Source organism: Pithys albifrons, chromosome 3 (genome assembly GCF_047495875.1).
Source record: "Pithys albifrons albifrons isolate INPA30051 chromosome 3, PitAlb_v1, whole genome shotgun sequence".
In the NCBI taxonomy this organism is placed as follows: Eukaryota; Metazoa; Chordata; class Aves; order Passeriformes; family Thamnophilidae; genus Pithys; species Pithys albifrons.
In genome coordinates, this window is record NC_092460.1 from 49,749,411 (window position 1) to 49,766,007 (window position 16,597).

The window sequence follows — 16,597 nt, forward strand, 5'->3', positions numbered from 1 at the left end:
ATGTGTATAATCCCTAGCACTGGGGACAGAGAAAATATGAGAGTAGTTACAAAAGGAGAGAGAGGGAAAGAGAGAAAGAGAGAGGAATGAGAAATGTGGGAGTTTAATGTGAGAGAGGGAGCTGTATATCTGGTAGTCACTGAATCATATAATTCATTTACTTGTGCATGGATGGTGAGGTTCAGTGACCAATATCCTGCATTCCTGGGGAGATTTTGGCTGCATGGGAATAAAGCATGGTAATTTCTGAGAGGATTTACAGAAAGTAAGAAGCATAAGTGAAAGATAAAATAAGCTTGATCAGTGCAGCCAACAAAAACTCAGTTGGTGCAGTATTTTGTCTTCCAAGTGCTGCATAAAGCTTTTGGTCTCTGTGAGCAGACATTCACAGAGCAGAACACCAGCTGCTGGATGAAAGATGCTGGACAAACTTGAATTTAACACTGCAAATGGCCTTGTTTGCTAAATCTTACTATTCACTTTTTTCCAGGCCAGGCAGTTAATTGCATCACTCAAGGCTAGGGTGGAAGCTCAATGACAGAACTACAGGAATATCCAGGCAGAATCTGGCACAATTATTTTCACCAAGAAAAAAATGCTTGGCACCAGTCTGTGTTCCAGCCCAAACTGGCAGAAAAAAATAAACTAGAATGACAAAGATTAGTGACTATGAGCTGAAGCCAGATATTTAAATTATGAACAGAGCACATTTTTAACTGTAAGAGGTGACAAGCCATTGTACAAACAAGCAAAGTGGCAGCTTTTCTATCTTGTATCTTTAGGAAAATTGTTTTGCTCTCTCATTAAGTTCACATTCTGCCTTATCACACCCTCACACAGACTCTGCTTTTTTGGTCTTGAAAGCACTCACTTATGGATAGAAGAAGACAGAAATTACTCCTAAATTCCCAATCCTCCAATGCAATACATGCTGTCAGTCTCTGAGTACACCCAAAGCCTTGCTGATTTACTTCCTAAGCAAGGACAGGGGCTGACTGTGTTCATCAAGGTGCATGACTGCAGCCTTCAATGGCCTTAAGTAACCATACGCTGCTGCTGCAATGCTGAAAAAGTGTCATCACGTTTTAAGGCAAAGACACTTGCCTGTAGCTTTTTAATGACATGGACAATGCTGTGCTATGCATTTTTCTACAGCACTGGGAATTCTTCTTCATACTGTTAAAAAAACAAATCTTTGTCAATACTAAATCTGGCCATCCCACTTTTAATACAGATTTGAGACCTATTCCTATAATTATTTGTACCTATTCACAGCTTTATGCACAGGAATACATCAGTGAGACCAAGCTTATACAGAAACCTAAACATGAGGAAACCTGTTCGTAGACTGAGGTTCTAAATTTAGAATTTTCTTCTGTCTTTGCCCAATATAACCTTTAAGAATGTCATTTTGCCTGTATGTCTAACTCTGCTTGAATGGCTGCGTATTTATGAGCCTTATGTCAAGGGGAAGGATCTGTAATTTTTGTATATTTGGAAGAAAGAGATGTAAGAAAACAATAGAGCATTTACGGGAAAGGAAGCTTGAATCCTCTGGCAGAATCCCCTGCAGCCAAAACCATCATTCCATAGAATGAGGTTAATTAACTGGCAATTATTTCTGAAGTGCATCCGAATCAAATACATCTGCCACAATGTCATTAAAAAAGTATCAAGAGTACTTAATGCTCCCACCCTCACCCTGCACTGCTACCCATGACTGAAACTGCATTTCTCTCAATGTTGGAGCCCCTTCAGCCACAATTCACACAGGGAAACACTCTCTTCCCCAAGCCCTGCTCTGCTGCAGCCTGACTGTCAGCCAATGCCACTCACACTCCTGGGTGGCTCTTGTGCTAACTTAAAATGTTAAGAAAGGGTGAGAATAAATCTCATGTCTTCCCTCCAGCTAATCTGATTCAATGGAAACAGCCTGTGTCTGCCTAGAAAGGATTTTAAAGAAGAGCAAAATCAGTGAGCTCTAGTTTTGTCTGTATTGTTCAGGCAGGCACACGAGTGATTTTACTTTGTGCCTGACTCAGGACAACCAAGAACTGCTCCAGAGTGTGGTGGATATCGACAGCCACCTGTCAGCAGTTCTGGATACCTTCCCATCACTGCTCTGAGGGCATTGTCCAAGTACATCTGTGTTGTTTATGGCCTGCAAAAGCGGGTGGGAAAGAGCAGGAGACCGACTCCAAGCTGAGGCACATGGATGCCTCAGGTAGCATCTGTGGAGCAGGATGCAGCTGGGAGCTGGTATCCAGGCCGGGTCTTCCCTAGAGATTGCTCGGAACGTGATGAACTGCTAAGAAAACCATTTCAACATCAGGCTCCCTCAGGGCTCTCTGGCACCCAAGCTGACCCCATTTTGCAGGATCCAGGATTCACAGTACCAACTGTACCTCAAATACTGTGTTCAGTTTTGGGCCCATCACTTTAGAAAGGACATTGATGTGCTGCAGCATGTCCAGTGAACGGCAACAATACAGGGGGAGCCCCTTATACCAAGCTAGGCTGTGGACTGATGGTCAGAAGAGCTCAGGCACAGCAGACATCAGAAGGCTTGATCAGAAGGCTCACAACTTAGGGAGTTTATTCAAGATAGGTTAACAGACAGATCTTCATAGCTCATAGTAGAAATAGATAGTTCCCAGAAGTTCCTATTACATCATCTCACATCCTAGTAGATCTCTCTCTCACACAGTAACATCCAGACCTTTTATGGACCCTCACATCCAACATGCTACCACATAATTGGCTAACCAATTCACCTTGCATACACCATAGCCTCTCATTGGTCACAAGCCACCACACATACTCCAGTTGCTCTGTTCTCTTTAAGGGAGAACTCCAAACAGCTTTCCTTAAGGGATGCACTTACACTCACCCCTACATAACAAAGCTCATGAATGGTCTAGAAAACACGTCTTGTGAAGAATGGCTGAGGGAACTGGGTTTAATTGGTCTTGAGCCTCAGGGGGACCCTCATGGCTGTCTACAACCACCTGACAGGAGGCTGTAGTGAGGTGGGGGCTGGTCTTTTCTACTGTGCCTGCCGTGAGAGGAACAGAGGAAATGGCCTTAAGATGAGACAGGGGAGATTCAGATTAGGTATTAGAAAAAAAAATTTCACTGTTATGGTGGTCAAGCATTGGAATAGGTTCCCAGGGAGGTAGTGGAGTCACCACCCTGGAGGTATTTAAGAGATGTCTGGTGATGTGGTTTAGGGCTTACAGCGGCAGTGCTGGGTTCACGACTGGACTGGATGATATTACAGGTCTCTTCCAAGTGTCTTTGAACCTTGACGGTTCTATTATTCCATGATCCTCACAACCCTGCCCCTCTTCCCTGCCCCTCCGCACACACTGGCAGCGGCGCCTAACAGGTGCTTCTTCCCCACACAACTGAAGGCCATGGGCAAGAAACGGAGACGCGTGCACTGCCCCTCGACACGAAGGTCGGTGTGACGGTAGAGTAATGCCAAGCTGCCCAGTTCCGCGGGATTCCCTGCGGCGCCGCCGGAGCCGCCTCAGTGCGGGAGGCGGAGCCCGGCGGGGCGGGCGGGCTGAGGCCGCTCCTGCTGCAAGATGGCGGCGCAGAGGAGGAGTCTGCTGCAGAGTGTGAGTGGCACCTTTCCCCCCTCCGCGCACACGCACCCCCCAGGTGGGTGCGAGGGTGTCTCCGGGCCTCCTCCTCACCCGCCCCCCGCGCTGCCGTGTGGGAAGGGGGAGGTCCTCCCTCAGCGGGGCGGTGGGTCGCTGCCCTCCCGCACCCTGTGCCGCCTGAGCGCAGGGGGCTCCGGCTTGCGGGGGCCCTACGTGGGCAGCGATCCGCACCCTGGGCTGACCTGCCGCTCTGCAGCGCTGAGGGGGTCACAGATCGCTGTGGGGGGCCGTGGCAGTGCTGCGGGCTTAGGGGTGTCCTGCTGTGTGAGGGGGCAGTGGCGACTGCGGGCCGTGAGGGAGATGGCGGCCCTAGGGGTAGATGGGGCCCCTGGCTGCAGCAGCAGGCCCCAGTCCCCTTGTCCTGGGGGAGGACTTCAGCGGGGATCCAGAGCCTTCCCTCTGTTCCCGTGCCACGGATGCATGAGGGTCTGCTTCACCGTAGGAGCAGCAGTGCTGTAGTAAGTGTAGAACTCACATGCAAATTTAACTTCAGGTTTTCTTGTAGCAAGAGCCGAAGTGCAGCCAGAGCACAGCTTCACAGGGAGGGGAGGTGATAAGTGGTCCTGTTCTGCAGCACAGGCATATGAAGTTACTGGCTAAGGTGGTGTGCTGCCCGGTTTGCAAAGGGAGAAGGGTTGAGAAGAGGTGGAGATGGACTTGTAACCTGTACTGGACCAGGATCCTCACTTCAAGCTGCTTGGGGTTTATATGGGCTCTTTCCTCATCCTGTCTCCCAGGAACAGCAGCCCAGTTGGACAGATGACTTGCCATCCTGTCATCTCTCTGGGGTGGGCTCCGCTCCAAACCGTTCCTACAGTGCAGATGGCAAGGGGACAGAGGGTCACCCCTTGGAAGATAACTGGTTAAAATTCAGGTAAGTGGGTTGCACCTGGGACACAGACTCCTGAGGGCACAAGGGCAGGTAAAAGTGGTATTTAGTTAGTCACACAGGACTTGGAAGAGGGTGGGGCCTGAGCGTGCAGAAGGTGTCTGGGGGAACTTGTGTCTGTATCTTACAGACACCTGTGACCTCTTTGCTTCTGCCCTCTTGGCAGGAGTGAGAACAACTGCTACCTCTATGGTGTCTTTAATGGCTATGATGGCAACCGCGTCACCAACTTTGTGGGCCAGAGGCTCTCTGCAGAATTGCTGCTGGGCCAGCTACATGCAGATCACAGCGATGCTGACGTGCGCCGAGTTCTGCTGCAGGTAAAGAAGCTTCGAGTGGGAATGGCTTCTGCTTTTCACACTACCCACCTTCTTTTGCCATCAGGGGAGCAGCATCTGGCTTCTGTGTGGGTTGGAAACATCTGCTGATGGTTGCAATTGCACTCATCTTAAGCATCTGTAGTGCTTTGTTGCACTCCCACCTCGTATCCATCTGTCCCTCTGGCTCCGTCAGCGCAGTGCTGAGAGCTCTCCAGGAAGCTGCAGCTGCTCTTCCCTGGACATGTAGGAACAAGTCAGCCTATGAAGGAGATGATAATGAGTGAAAGGGAGAAGTTAATGTATGGGGAGATGGATTTGTGAGTGCGCTTTCTTGAGTGACAGGCAAGTTCTTAAAATCAGCACACAAGATCAGATAGGTCTCTGACATTACTGTGAATGTAATTTTTATGGTTTTGAGTTGTTACAGGTTGTATTTACAAGCTGTTAACTACTTGCACTGAAACAATTGTGTTTCAATGTGATGTAGTGATCCTTGAACGTCTTTACACACAGTGGTCATCTACTCTTACCAGCCAGTCTTATATAGGTGAGGACGGGTAGCTTGAGAGGTCGGTAGGCATGGGATAAGAGCTTAGTTTCTCTTTATGGCCTCTTCTAGGCTTTTGATGTGGTGGAAAGAAGTTTCCTGGAGTCCATTGACGATGCCTTGGCAGAGAAGGCCAGCCTGCAGTCCCAGCTACCAGAGGTAATGTAACCTTAAGAGTAGAGATTGCTGGAGGTCTCACCTTCCAGATTGCTGGATAAGATTTGGGCATTAGTTGTTATGGTCAAGGGAAGCTGTAAGTGAAAACTGCTTCTCTGTGGTTCTATTCTGGGAGCGTGCATGAAGTAAAACAAGCCCCTTGGTCCATTTCCCAGAGTTCCCATTGTTCATACTAGCACTACTTAGACCATCATTTGTTATCTGAGTAAGGAACTCAGTGTATCCTGGAGAGTAGTTCAGTCTGTACATGTGGCTCTTCCAGGACAAAGCCATGTGATGCAGATGAGAGGCAAGGTCTCAAATTTGCATGGCGTCTGGGCAAATGTGGGTTTGGTTCTTCAGATGTATCGGACTGTCCTCTCCAGAACCTTATTGAAGTCTAGGATTGAATAAAAAATTACATGTCTTGCCATAAGCTTGACACAAGGCTAAGGCATGTCAAGGTGAGTCCCCTACCCAGAGAATTTTTATTTCAGCTGTGATTTCTCTGTTGTGGATTGTGTATTTAAGCATCGCCCTGATTTTGGGTTCCAGGGTGTCCCTCACCACCAGCTCCCTTCTCAGTACCAGAAGATTGTGGAGAGATTGAAGGTTGTAGAGCAGGAGATCTCTGGAGGAGCCATGGCTATTGTGGCTGTCGTTCTCAACAACAAGCTGTACATTGCCAATGTGGGTGAGTTGGTTTTTGTCAGTGGCTCAATCTCTGGATTCCTGAGGATGGCAGCTGTTGTAGGAAGTAAAATAAATTTGAATGTGGAGGACAGTTTCTTTGATCTGTGGCCAAGCAGTGATGTGCTTGTTACTTACAGGAGCACTTGAAATCAGCCTGGCTCTTTAGCACTGCAGATGTTGGCTGATGTGGTATGTATGACCAAACAGAGGGAAAATGGGTTCAGAGAAGTAGTGTGGGTTCACTGAGAAATGGAGAACTTTCTTGTGAGGTACTGGCTCAGGTCTGATCAAGAGCTGCCCAGCAGCCCTACTGTGCTGCTAGCAAGGCTACTTTTGGAGGTCATGATGAAACAGTACATGAACATTTCTCTTATTTTCTGGCTTTATTTCCCTCACTGTTCCTTTTCCGTCTGGATATGTTCTCCCTCTTAACGGCAAAGCTCTCTGGTGTCTCATCTCGCTGCTCCCACTGCAGGTACCAATCGGGCACTGCTATGCAAGTCCACAGTGGATGGGCTGCAGGTGACTCAGCTCAACGTGGACCATACGACAGAGAATGAGGATGAACTTTTTCGCTTCTCTCAGCTGGGTGAGTGTTTGGGTTTCATATTCTTAGCGGAGAACGTTGCATGACTCCATTTATCTGGGGCACCAAGAGTGGCTCAAGCCACTGGAAACAATAAATGACCACAAAAAGAAGCTTCCTGCGTTTTCAGATGGCAGGTTCACTGCCTTCTTTTTGTACCTTTATAGCCATTCTGAGACTACAGAAAGAGTAAGCTCAGCTCACTGACCTAGCAGAAAACTATCCTTTTCGTTGAAGTTTTGAGTGTTAGTTTTGTGTCCTGCTGCCAGACTGGCATTGATTTGCCCTCCAGCTGTGTGATTGCTGGAGTCAATAGGAAGGCAGAAGTAGAAGCACACAGCCAGAAGGTAGAAGTGAGGTGGACAATACATGACTGCTCGTGTGGAGGCAAACCACAGTTAAGCTGGGTGATGATTCTGTGTGATGCTGCACCCTCAGGATGGTATGTTTCAATATGCCTTTGTACAAGCTTCTGCTGCAAAAAAGCAGCTTCACTTCCCACAGAGCCAGGCCAAGCATTGGCATTTACTGCTCTCACATCAGTAACTGCTGAACTCCTAATGCTGACATTTTGCTTTAGGCGATTTCCCTTTTCCTTTACAGTGTTTGACATGTTTGCTTTCTTGGTCTAGAGTTAACCCAGACCACTTGTGTGATTGCTAGTATCATATTCTTTTTACTGAAATACTTAGGTCCTGTACTTTTATTTAGGTAGATCTAAGGTGGCATTCCTCATTGGCTGTTGATGTGGTAATTTCTGCTGCTTGGTCTTGGTTTTTTCTATTTCTTTTTAATTTCATCATTTACTGCTATTCCTGAACTAGAGGCATGTGCTGTGAAACAGAAGATTGAATAAAAGAATCCCAAGAAAGAGACCTTTTGACTGCCCTTCTACTCCCAAAAATGCAGAATTTAGCTGCAGTCCATAGGAGAATGGGCATCTGTTAGATATCCTGACTTTGACTTGGCACACCAGTGGCACTCCTGCCTGTAGTCCCATTAGAAGGAAGAGCCTGTGGAATAGGACAGTGTGCACAAGCTGTTTTGGGGGCCCAGAGGAGGTGGTTGTAGGGCTAAGTTGAAGTGTGGTGATAAGAGGTAGTGGGGGTAGTGTGTGTCATGATGGTGCCTGTGTCACCCCTCTCCTGGGGGGAAGGGAGGGAGAGGTCTTGTACCTTTGTGGCTCTTTGCGCAGTACATTGTGGCTTGTTCAGAGCTCTAGGAGAGTTGCTGTGATTTAGACACAACCTCTGGCGTGCTCTGAGCCTCCCTGTGTTCGTGTCTGTCAGTGGCGTGTACCCCCCCTGCCAGGAGCTGGCAAATGAGCCAGGCCATGTTGATGAGTCAGCTGTGGTCTGCAGCAGATGGAGGAGTTGTGTCTTACTGCTGGGGTAGGTGTGGAGCCATCTGTGCAGCGAGGCTTGGTTTGACTCAAAAGGAGAGTTTCAGTTGGACCCCTGCCTTCACCTTGTACAGAGGACAGTCATCCCTAGATAAAATCTCAGTGTTTACTGGCTCTTAGCTCTAGGTATAACCGGGAAAGAGAAGTTGTCAGGTATATGGCTCATCTGCTCTGAGTCCTGCCTCTAACAGTAGTTGCACACAGATGGTCTCTGTTAGAACCTTCTTCAGGATGGGATTACACCCTAGACCCTGCCAGAGGTATATCCCCTTAAATTTATAAATATTGTTTGGTCATTGTTCTTATTTTAGGAGTAGTGCCCACATCAATTTGAGCACTTGAGCAAATTCAGTGCCTCTTGGAGATCATTCTCCTTTTCTCAGAATGACAACTTAGGCAAGTTGGAAGCTACCACAGCAGGGTTATCCTAGAGCACATTGCACAGGATTGTCTCCAGATGATTCTTGAATATCTTCAGTGAGGGAGACTCCACAACCTCTCTCTCTGCAGTCTAGTCTGTTAGTGAAATTGCTGCATGGAGCTTAGGAACAGGAATCAGTAATAGGTGGAAGAAAAAGCAGAATCTTTCACGTATGTTTTCCTCCTTCCTGCCTTCTCTGATCACACAGTCCAGAGCTGACAGCCACAGATGTTCCCCTGGCTTTTTGGCGAATGCCTGTGCACCCAGGCCAGCTGCTGCTGGTGGCTTTGGACAGGATATGGGCTTTATCTCAGAGCCAGCTGTTGCATTCAGAGTGTGCTTATTGGGCTATGTGCGTCTCCCTCCTCTCTCCTTCCCAGATCCCAACTAATGAAAAGGTGTCCCTTGGAACACAGCAAACTGCTATTCCTTTTCTCCCTGTATGGCTCCTGATGAATCTTTGGCATCTTGTTTTGTATTACAGTTCTGTTTAGCTGTGGATATTTCTTTTCTCAGAGGAAGTTCTGCAAGTTTCACAAAGTTAATCGAACATTTTTGGTTTTCAATCTGGCAGGCTTGGATGCAGGGAAAATAAAACAAGTGGGAACTATTCGTGGGCAGGAAAGTACTCGACGCATTGGAGATTACAAAGTCAAATACGGCTATACTGATATTGAACTGCTCAGGTCAGAAAAACTCAGCTTTGGGGTTTCAAGCCCTCCTTTTCTTTATGATCCCTCCAGTCTCACCTTCTGTTTCATAATTAAATGCTAAATAACACTGTCTCTTTCCAGTGCTGCTAAATCTAAGCCCATCATAGCAGAGCCTGAAATCCACGGAGGGCACTCACTGGATGGAGTGACTGGTTTCCTGGTGCTCATGTCTGAAGGGCTCTACAAAGCGTTGGAAGCAGCTCATGGGCCTGGGCAGGCCAACCAGGTGAGCCTGTTCACGCAGGAAACATTCCCTTGGCTATTGCCTCACTCCAGCCATGTCAGCTGCTCTCGTACAGACTGTCCTCCTCATCTGTCCTGTCAGTGCTGGCCAGGTTGAATGCCTCTGCCACCCCATTCCAGTCTGTAATAGTGTCTCGGTTTGAGGGGAAAAACCAAAATGTTTTACCCACAAGCAGGGGAGGGGCCTCCTCCACAATAATCACACCACTCTTTATCAAATTTAAGAAAAGGAATTTTAATACAAGAAGGATAACTGCTATATATATATATATATATGTAAACAGACTAGTGCAACCCACTTCCCCAACACCATAAGAGAAAAAAAAAAAAAAAAAAAAAAAACAAAACCCAGCAGGTTTTCCTCCGGGAGAAAAGGTTATACTTAAGTGTCCTTGTCACAGCTCGGCTGGCTGCAGAGTGAGTTTCAGTCCCTCTCCAGCGAAACAGACGAGCAGTGGGCTTTCAGATGGACTCAGTCTCTTCCCCCTGTGTTCCCCGTCCAAGAAGCAGAAAGGTACGAGCAACCAGCAGCAAATCCAAGGCAGGCAGCAGCACGGCAGGAAAAGGTGGTCCGAAGTAGGCAGCGGCAAGACAGCCAGGGAAAAACCCCAGCAGTAACCAGCAGGGCAGCCTGCCTCCTTGGAGTCCCCACTCCCCCCTTCCGGCCGAGCCAAGACTGAGCAGAATATCCAAAAAAAAAAAAACCAAAAGAGACAAACCTGCCCCCACCCCAGCGATCACAGTTAACTGCTTCTTTTGTTAACCGCTGGCCTGGGCAGTTAAGTGGCAGGGGAGAGAATTTACATAATAATCCCAAACTACAACAAATAGTAAGAGAGCTGCTTTGCCAAGCCAGTTCTTCTAGGCAGCTGCCTGTCCCTTAGGAGTAGCCCATTAAAGGGAATGGGATGATTCAAGGCACAAGGGCGCATATCAGCAGGTATGACAGGCAAGCTTCACAGTCAGATGAGTTGCCATAAAAACTCTTAGATCAGATGGCAGAAAAAGGTTTTCTCCAAAATCTCCTAAACATTCTTCCTGTTTTTTTTCCCTTTTCTACTCAGGAAATTGCAGCCATGATAGCCACAGAATTTGCCAAGCAGACATCGCTGGATGCTGTGGCACAAGCAGTAGTGGACCGGGTTAAGCGGATCCACTGCGACACTTTTGCCAGTGGTGGGGAGCGGTCCAAGTTCTGTCCCCGTCATGAAGACATGACACTCCTTGTGAGAAATTTTGGGTACCCCCTGGGTGAGATGAGCCAGCCCACACTGACACCAACACAAGGTATGTTGGGGAGAGAATAAGATAAAATATAGGGGGGAAGATGAGATCTCTTGATTGATCCAGCAGTGACCTCACATCGCGAGAGGAGGTATTTAGTGTAGAAGGAATTTTTTATTAAACAGATGATTGGCTTTTGAGATGTGAAGTCTGTGACAATTTTACAGAGTTCAGTACAGCATCTAAGAAAGGCAAATTCTTGGATTCTTTGGGCCCTCCTTTGCTGCTGTGCTGCACCCCTAGTTGCTCATATCTCAACTGCATTTTATAACTTCTGTTTTCTCCCTTCTCAGGAGGCCGTGTCTACCCAGTCTCTGTGCCATATTCCAGCTCCCAAAGCACAAGCAAGACAAGTGTCACGCTGTCTCTTGTCATGCCTTCTCAGGGCCAGATGGTCAATGGTGCCCACAGCAGCTCAACTCTGGATGAAGCCACCCCCACCCTCACGAAGTAAAGTCCTGCTCTCTTGCTACCCACGTTTTTTTCTGCACCTCACACTGTGTAAAGTGGTTGATAAGCAGAGACACCTGTCAGTTACCCATCAGTCATTCCCTTGTCTTGAGTGTGGCCCCCCCAACTGCAGTATTGACAGCCAGCATAATGTGTTAGCTGGAAAGCGATTGTGTGAGGAGTGGGAATGAGTGAAGCGAGCGGCTCTGAAGCAAGCTCTGGCAACATGCCTTGGGAGCAGCATCTGCTGCTGCTCATGGAGGGCACTCTGGCAGCAAGCAGCCCTACTCTTTGGGTCTTGTGTGCCAAGTTGGGTGCTGTGCACAGAGGGAGTGTGGGTGCCCTTCATTTTAGTAAGGAAGAGGGACTACTATGCAGGTCACTTGTAAGGCTGCTGGAGAGGCTGTCCTGCCACAGAGGCCAGGAAAGAAGTGTATAAAGCTTAGAACTGGGTCCTATTTGGATCCACTTTGCATGATTGTACTACTTAGCAGCTGTAGTTTAGGTTGAGCCTCCGGCACAAGGTGGTGTGTGTGCACACTGCAAAGTGAAGAAGTGCTATGGGTATTGTGTTCTAGCTCCAGAAACAATGAGACAGATGCACTAGAGCTATTTTGGCTGCAGCACAGGTCATGCAAGAATAGCTTTCCTTGCTGCCAGATTCTTCCCATAAAGCTCGTACTGTTAGGGGCAGAGCGCATGCCTTTTTTTTTTACTAAATTTTTCTTTCTGCTTCCTCTCCTCTGTTCCTCAGATTCCTGGTTGTACTTTAGGTGTTCCAGTTAATGTGAATCAGATATCTTTGATGTTTGTCAATTCCAATCAGTTCTCAACTCTTCTAGTATTCTCATACAGCAAGTGACTGCAACCTTTTACCTGTTTGCTAGGACAGCTTTATCTGAGAAGAAACTGGTGCTTGTTCTGGTGCTTGTCTAATGCATCAGATGGGGAAAAATAAAGGTGCTTGTGTTCTCTCTTTTTCTCTCCATAGCCAAAGCCCAACTGTGACGCTCCAGTCAACTAATACTCACACACAGAGCAGCAGCTCCAGTTCAGATGGAGGTCTCTTCCGCTCTCGACCCACCCATTCGCTCCAGCCAGATGAGGATGGCCGTGTGGAGCCCTATGTGGATTTTGCAGAGTTTTATCGGCTTTGGAACATGGACCACGGCGAGCAGGGAGCCCTTACTGTGTCCTAACATTGTTATCTGCCTCCTGCAGACACCATGTGCTCGGCTGTGAGAGCACAGACTGAGGCAAAGAGTGAGGGTGCTCCACTGAGGGCTGTGTTCTGCCCAGAGCTAACTCCTACCTGGGATGTGCTGGACATGGGGCAGAGGAGCTTGTGCACTACACGTGTGTTCCCCGTGCCATGCTCCCAATTCTGACCAGCCTCACTCCCTTGGAAGCCCTGTGAACAGGGGAAGGGGTCTTGAATGCTGCCCTCGCTACAGGATTTTGCAAATACAGATGCAGAGAGGGCTCCTTCTGGATAATGCAAGAGTTGAGGCCCGTGCAAAGGCTGTGTGTGTGTGTGTAGGTCTACACGTGTATGCCTCTGTGTGTGTGCGTGTGTGTGTGCACTCTCATAATGTTTCCACAACTCAATTCATAATGCTGTGATTCCAGTGTTCAACTCCATAGAAGATACCTCTATTTTCCAGAATAAATAACTTATAGCTACAGTCACTGGCACCTCTGTGGCTTGCTCTCTTCCTTATAATGTCGTGTGTGGGTGAGGCAATTCCTCTTGGTGAAACCCTCGATTCCTCCAGCACTGAGGGTTGTACCTGGCAGCATTCAAGCTTCTGCTGTAAAAGTGGCCCGAGCCCTTGCTGGTGACTTAAAAGCATAAGGTCTTTGCATAGTTATCTGCTGAGCTTTGGCCCTGGATTATGTCTTGGAGCTAAGCAATAAATTCAGGTTATTGTGTTTTGTAGGTAAAATGCACATTGTTTCTCTTAATGCAGGCCATCTGGAAAGTTAAAGAGGGCAGATGGAGTTTGTAACGCAGTTTTCCTGTACAGGCACCTGGCAGTGCACAGCTGGAAGTCACAACCATATCCTGATGCCTTGAAGATGCAGATGTGCACCCTCGTGTCACAGCAACGAGATGTGCAGGAGAGGAGGGGTCCTGCTGTCTGCACATCGGGTGTGCTGAGGCGTCAGAATCACAGCAATCTTCAGTTCAGGTTTCTGACGGCAGGCGGCAAGCGAGGCCCTTCCCTCCCTGCTCCTGCCGTCCCCTTCAGCCTGCCTCTCTCCCTTGCCTTTCCCCAGCAAACACGGAAGGCCCTGGGGGTGACTGCTGTGTTGCAGCACTTGGTACCTCTGTGGGGAATTGTGATGAGGCACCAGGCAAAGCCAAGAGAGGGCTAAAGGGAATTAGAGGAGAAGGGGCAAGTGAAAGAACTGGCCTGTGTTCCTTTCTGGATGTATTTTTGTTTTCAGGTTTGTCACCTTAGGAGAAAGGGGAATGGGAGGGGATCAGGGTGATGTAGCAGGGGATGGATGTTACAGTTAGGGCCAGTGTGTAGCCATACCCTGATTTATGCAGGTTCAAGGCACTTGTAGCATGCCAGCTTGGAAAGTAGAAGAAAAGGATTTATCCCTTTGATAAATCAAATAGCACTGAGTGCCCTGAGGCAAGACCTGAGTTCACTGAGGGCAGGATCAGAGTGGTGAGAAATGCCCGTTTCCTTGGAAGGCACAACAGGAATCCCTTGCATGTGGGTGGGTGGCTCTCTGCCACTGCCCTCTCCAGGTACCACTGGCACAGCTTTGCCCTGTGGGGTTTCATATGCTGCTGGGCTGCCTGGAGAAGCTTGTATTTCCCTGTCCCCCCGTAGTTCCTAGGAAGGCTCAGTGTGCTGAACTTGCCAGCACAGACACCTCAGGTCAAGACCTTTCCAACCCTGCCAGAGAGGTGGTGTTCAGTGGTGTGGAGGCAAAGATACCAGAGTTGTGTGAAGTTTGGTAACTTGTCCCTGAGGCTGAACAAGTCAAGGGCTTGCAGTTGCTTAACCCCATCCTCCGCCCTTGCCTCTGCCCTGCAAGGAGCAGGGAATTCAGGTATCTGGGCCCAGCCTGGCCTTACTGTGCAGAGCTGCTCCGAAATGTCATTTGACCTGGGAATCCTATCCTCCAGATTGTTGTGTGGCTATTTAATAGGACAGTATGATCCTGGTATGGAACTAAAATGGAGTTGGAAAGGTTGTATCTATTCTGTGTTCCGTAACCTGGCACAGATTTCAATAGCTGTATAAACAAGTTTTTCTTGCTTATTCCCTCATCCCTTTTATCTATGGTATTTGTGAACTTATACCAAGAACATTTCCAATGGGAAATATTCCAGCAAGTGAATACTCCAGATGAAAGTTTTAAGAATTGCCAAACGCACTTACATAAAGCAGATCACGCAAAACAAACCAATCCTTTGGCATCATTACCAGTTTAGGAAGCGTAAAATAAAATGGGTAGGAGCGGGTGGATCACACTAAGCTGTGTCTGTACAGCCACTGGGAAAAAGTTGAGGAAAATAAGTTTTCTGTACATGCTACATAAGCCATGGCTTAGGAGTCTGGGTCAAAGAAACAAACTGAACATTGTGTACAGGGGAGGGAGGCTCATAAGTGAATATCAGTATTTAATATTGTCCTCAGGGAGTGTTGGGAAGATGCAGGCAGTAAAAACAGTGGAAAAACCTTCTCTCCCCTGCCACTTTAAAATGAAGGAGTGGATGGAAGAGGACAGAACCAGAGTGATCTGGAGAAACAAGAGCAGGGGCCCTTTTGCAGTGTAGTGAAATTCAAAACCACTAGAAATGTGAAGTCCTAGACAGAGAGAAAAAGAGTGCAGCTATGCTCCCCAGGACTGTTGGAGTGGAGCTGGCAAATTAAAATCTGACTATGCACGGTAAGTCTTCCGTAAAGGCAGCTATTTTCCACGAGCTATCTCCCTGCAAGACAAGGGTAGAAATGAGAAGCCCTATCCTTGGTGTGTGAGCAGCGGGAATGCTCTGCATGTCCCTGAGCGGTGGGCACTGGCTGAGGGTCATTAAAGGTGTTCAGGCTGGTGAGATGTGCTGGGAGAAGGTCCTGGTCCCAATACTTGCGGGCAGGCAGTGGTGAGAGCGGGCAGCCAGGCTGAAGTGGCATGTGCAAGATTTGGCAGGGCCAAAGACATTGCAAAGCCTTCAGATGCACTTGGGGATGACCAAAGCTATATGCATCTTGCTGCACACTAGGAGTGTGGAGAAAACCCAGCAAAGACTGGAAAACACTTTGTAGACTCACCACTGCTTGTAAGGACCTTCAGAAAGAGCTGTCTGAAAGAGGGGGCCATGTCAGTGCCATCAGTGCTCCCTGGACCATGCAAGGGTAATGCAGCATCCTCAAACAGCCTCTGCTCCCTCAGCTGCCATGCTCTGAAGGGTGATGGATGTGTTCCTCTCCCCTTTCTCCTTGTCTTTTTCCACCGCATTAAGGTTTTGAGAGTGTTAGGAGACAGCAGAAGCATTTGTGGCACCACTGAAAAATGCTACAATTGGCCTCGTGTCGTTGCAGGGTGGAGACAGCCATAGCTGATGGGTGAATCTACCTAAAAGATGTATCAATTAATTTGATTGTTAATAGATAGTTGTTTGTACAAAATGGTCTGATTTTTCCTTCTGTAGAATGTCTGAGGAAGGGCTTTAGAGTACTCCTGTATTGTTCATTACTCAAGTGACGCCTTTCTCTGGTGAAGAGCATTGCTGGCATCCTAAAAAGTCCATGCCATTAATGTGAGTTGTAAATAAACCACCAAGGATGGGTTAGGTATTTTAAATCCTATAGCTCTTTCTGTAAGCATAGGAATGCTATATGGAGCATTTTGGCGAAAATTCAGCACAAGTACTTGTATTCTGCCAATTCCAATCCCCTCCTGGAGTTTCAAATGGATATGATATTTATCTTCACTTCCTGTCTTAACTATTGTGTGTTGTCACCGTAGGTTGCTAAACAACTGCTGTCTCATCGGTGGCTGCTTTTTGCTGGCAATTAAAGTGAGCCCCATGTGTGTATGAACCATAAAGCTATTTGGAGCCCTTACATAAGAACCCCAAGATACGTGTAAGCTGTTAATATTTATTATGTGGAGCTGAGAACATCCCTGAAGATGGAGGGATTAGAGTAACTGAGTTCAGGCTGTTGAACAGCCAGACAGAATGAAAGAGAATACAGATG

At 47.8% G+C, this 16,597-nt stretch overlaps 1 protein-coding gene across 1 annotated transcript; it reads left to right on the plus strand.

The window, feature by feature from the left end:
• Positions 1-3,572: 3,572 nt before the first annotated feature.
• Positions 3,573-13,064, plus strand: TAB1 (TGF-beta activated kinase 1 (MAP3K7) binding protein 1). Its single transcript, XM_071551793.1, has 11 exons — positions 3,573-3,623; positions 4,406-4,542; positions 4,724-4,877; positions 5,497-5,583; positions 6,136-6,274; positions 6,749-6,862; positions 9,257-9,368; positions 9,477-9,621; positions 10,703-10,925; positions 11,216-11,372; positions 12,364-13,064. Exons 1-11 carry the CDS (start codon positions 3,591-3,593, stop codon positions 12,569-12,571), a joined length of 1,509 nt encoding a protein of 502 aa, XP_071407894.1. The 5' UTR covers positions 3,573-3,590; the 3' UTR covers positions 12,572-13,064.
• Positions 13,065-16,597: the final 3,533 nt, after the last annotated feature.

What these genes read in the sequence shown, in the direction of transcription:
- TAB1 (XM_071551793.1), top strand. Translation starts at nt 3,591, where the DNA reads ATGGCGGCGCAGAGGAGGAGTCTGCTGCAGAGT. An exon ending in GGAGGAGTCTGCTGCAGAGT is followed by an intron (nt 3,624 to 4,405) that starts GTGAGTGGCACC and finishes CCTGTCTCCCAG; the next exon opens with GAACAGCAGCCCAGTTGGAC. An exon ending in GCCACCCCCACCCTCACGAA is followed by an intron (nt 11,373 to 12,363) that starts GTAAAGTCCTGC and finishes TTCTCTCCATAG; the next exon opens with CCAAAGCCCAACTGTGACGC.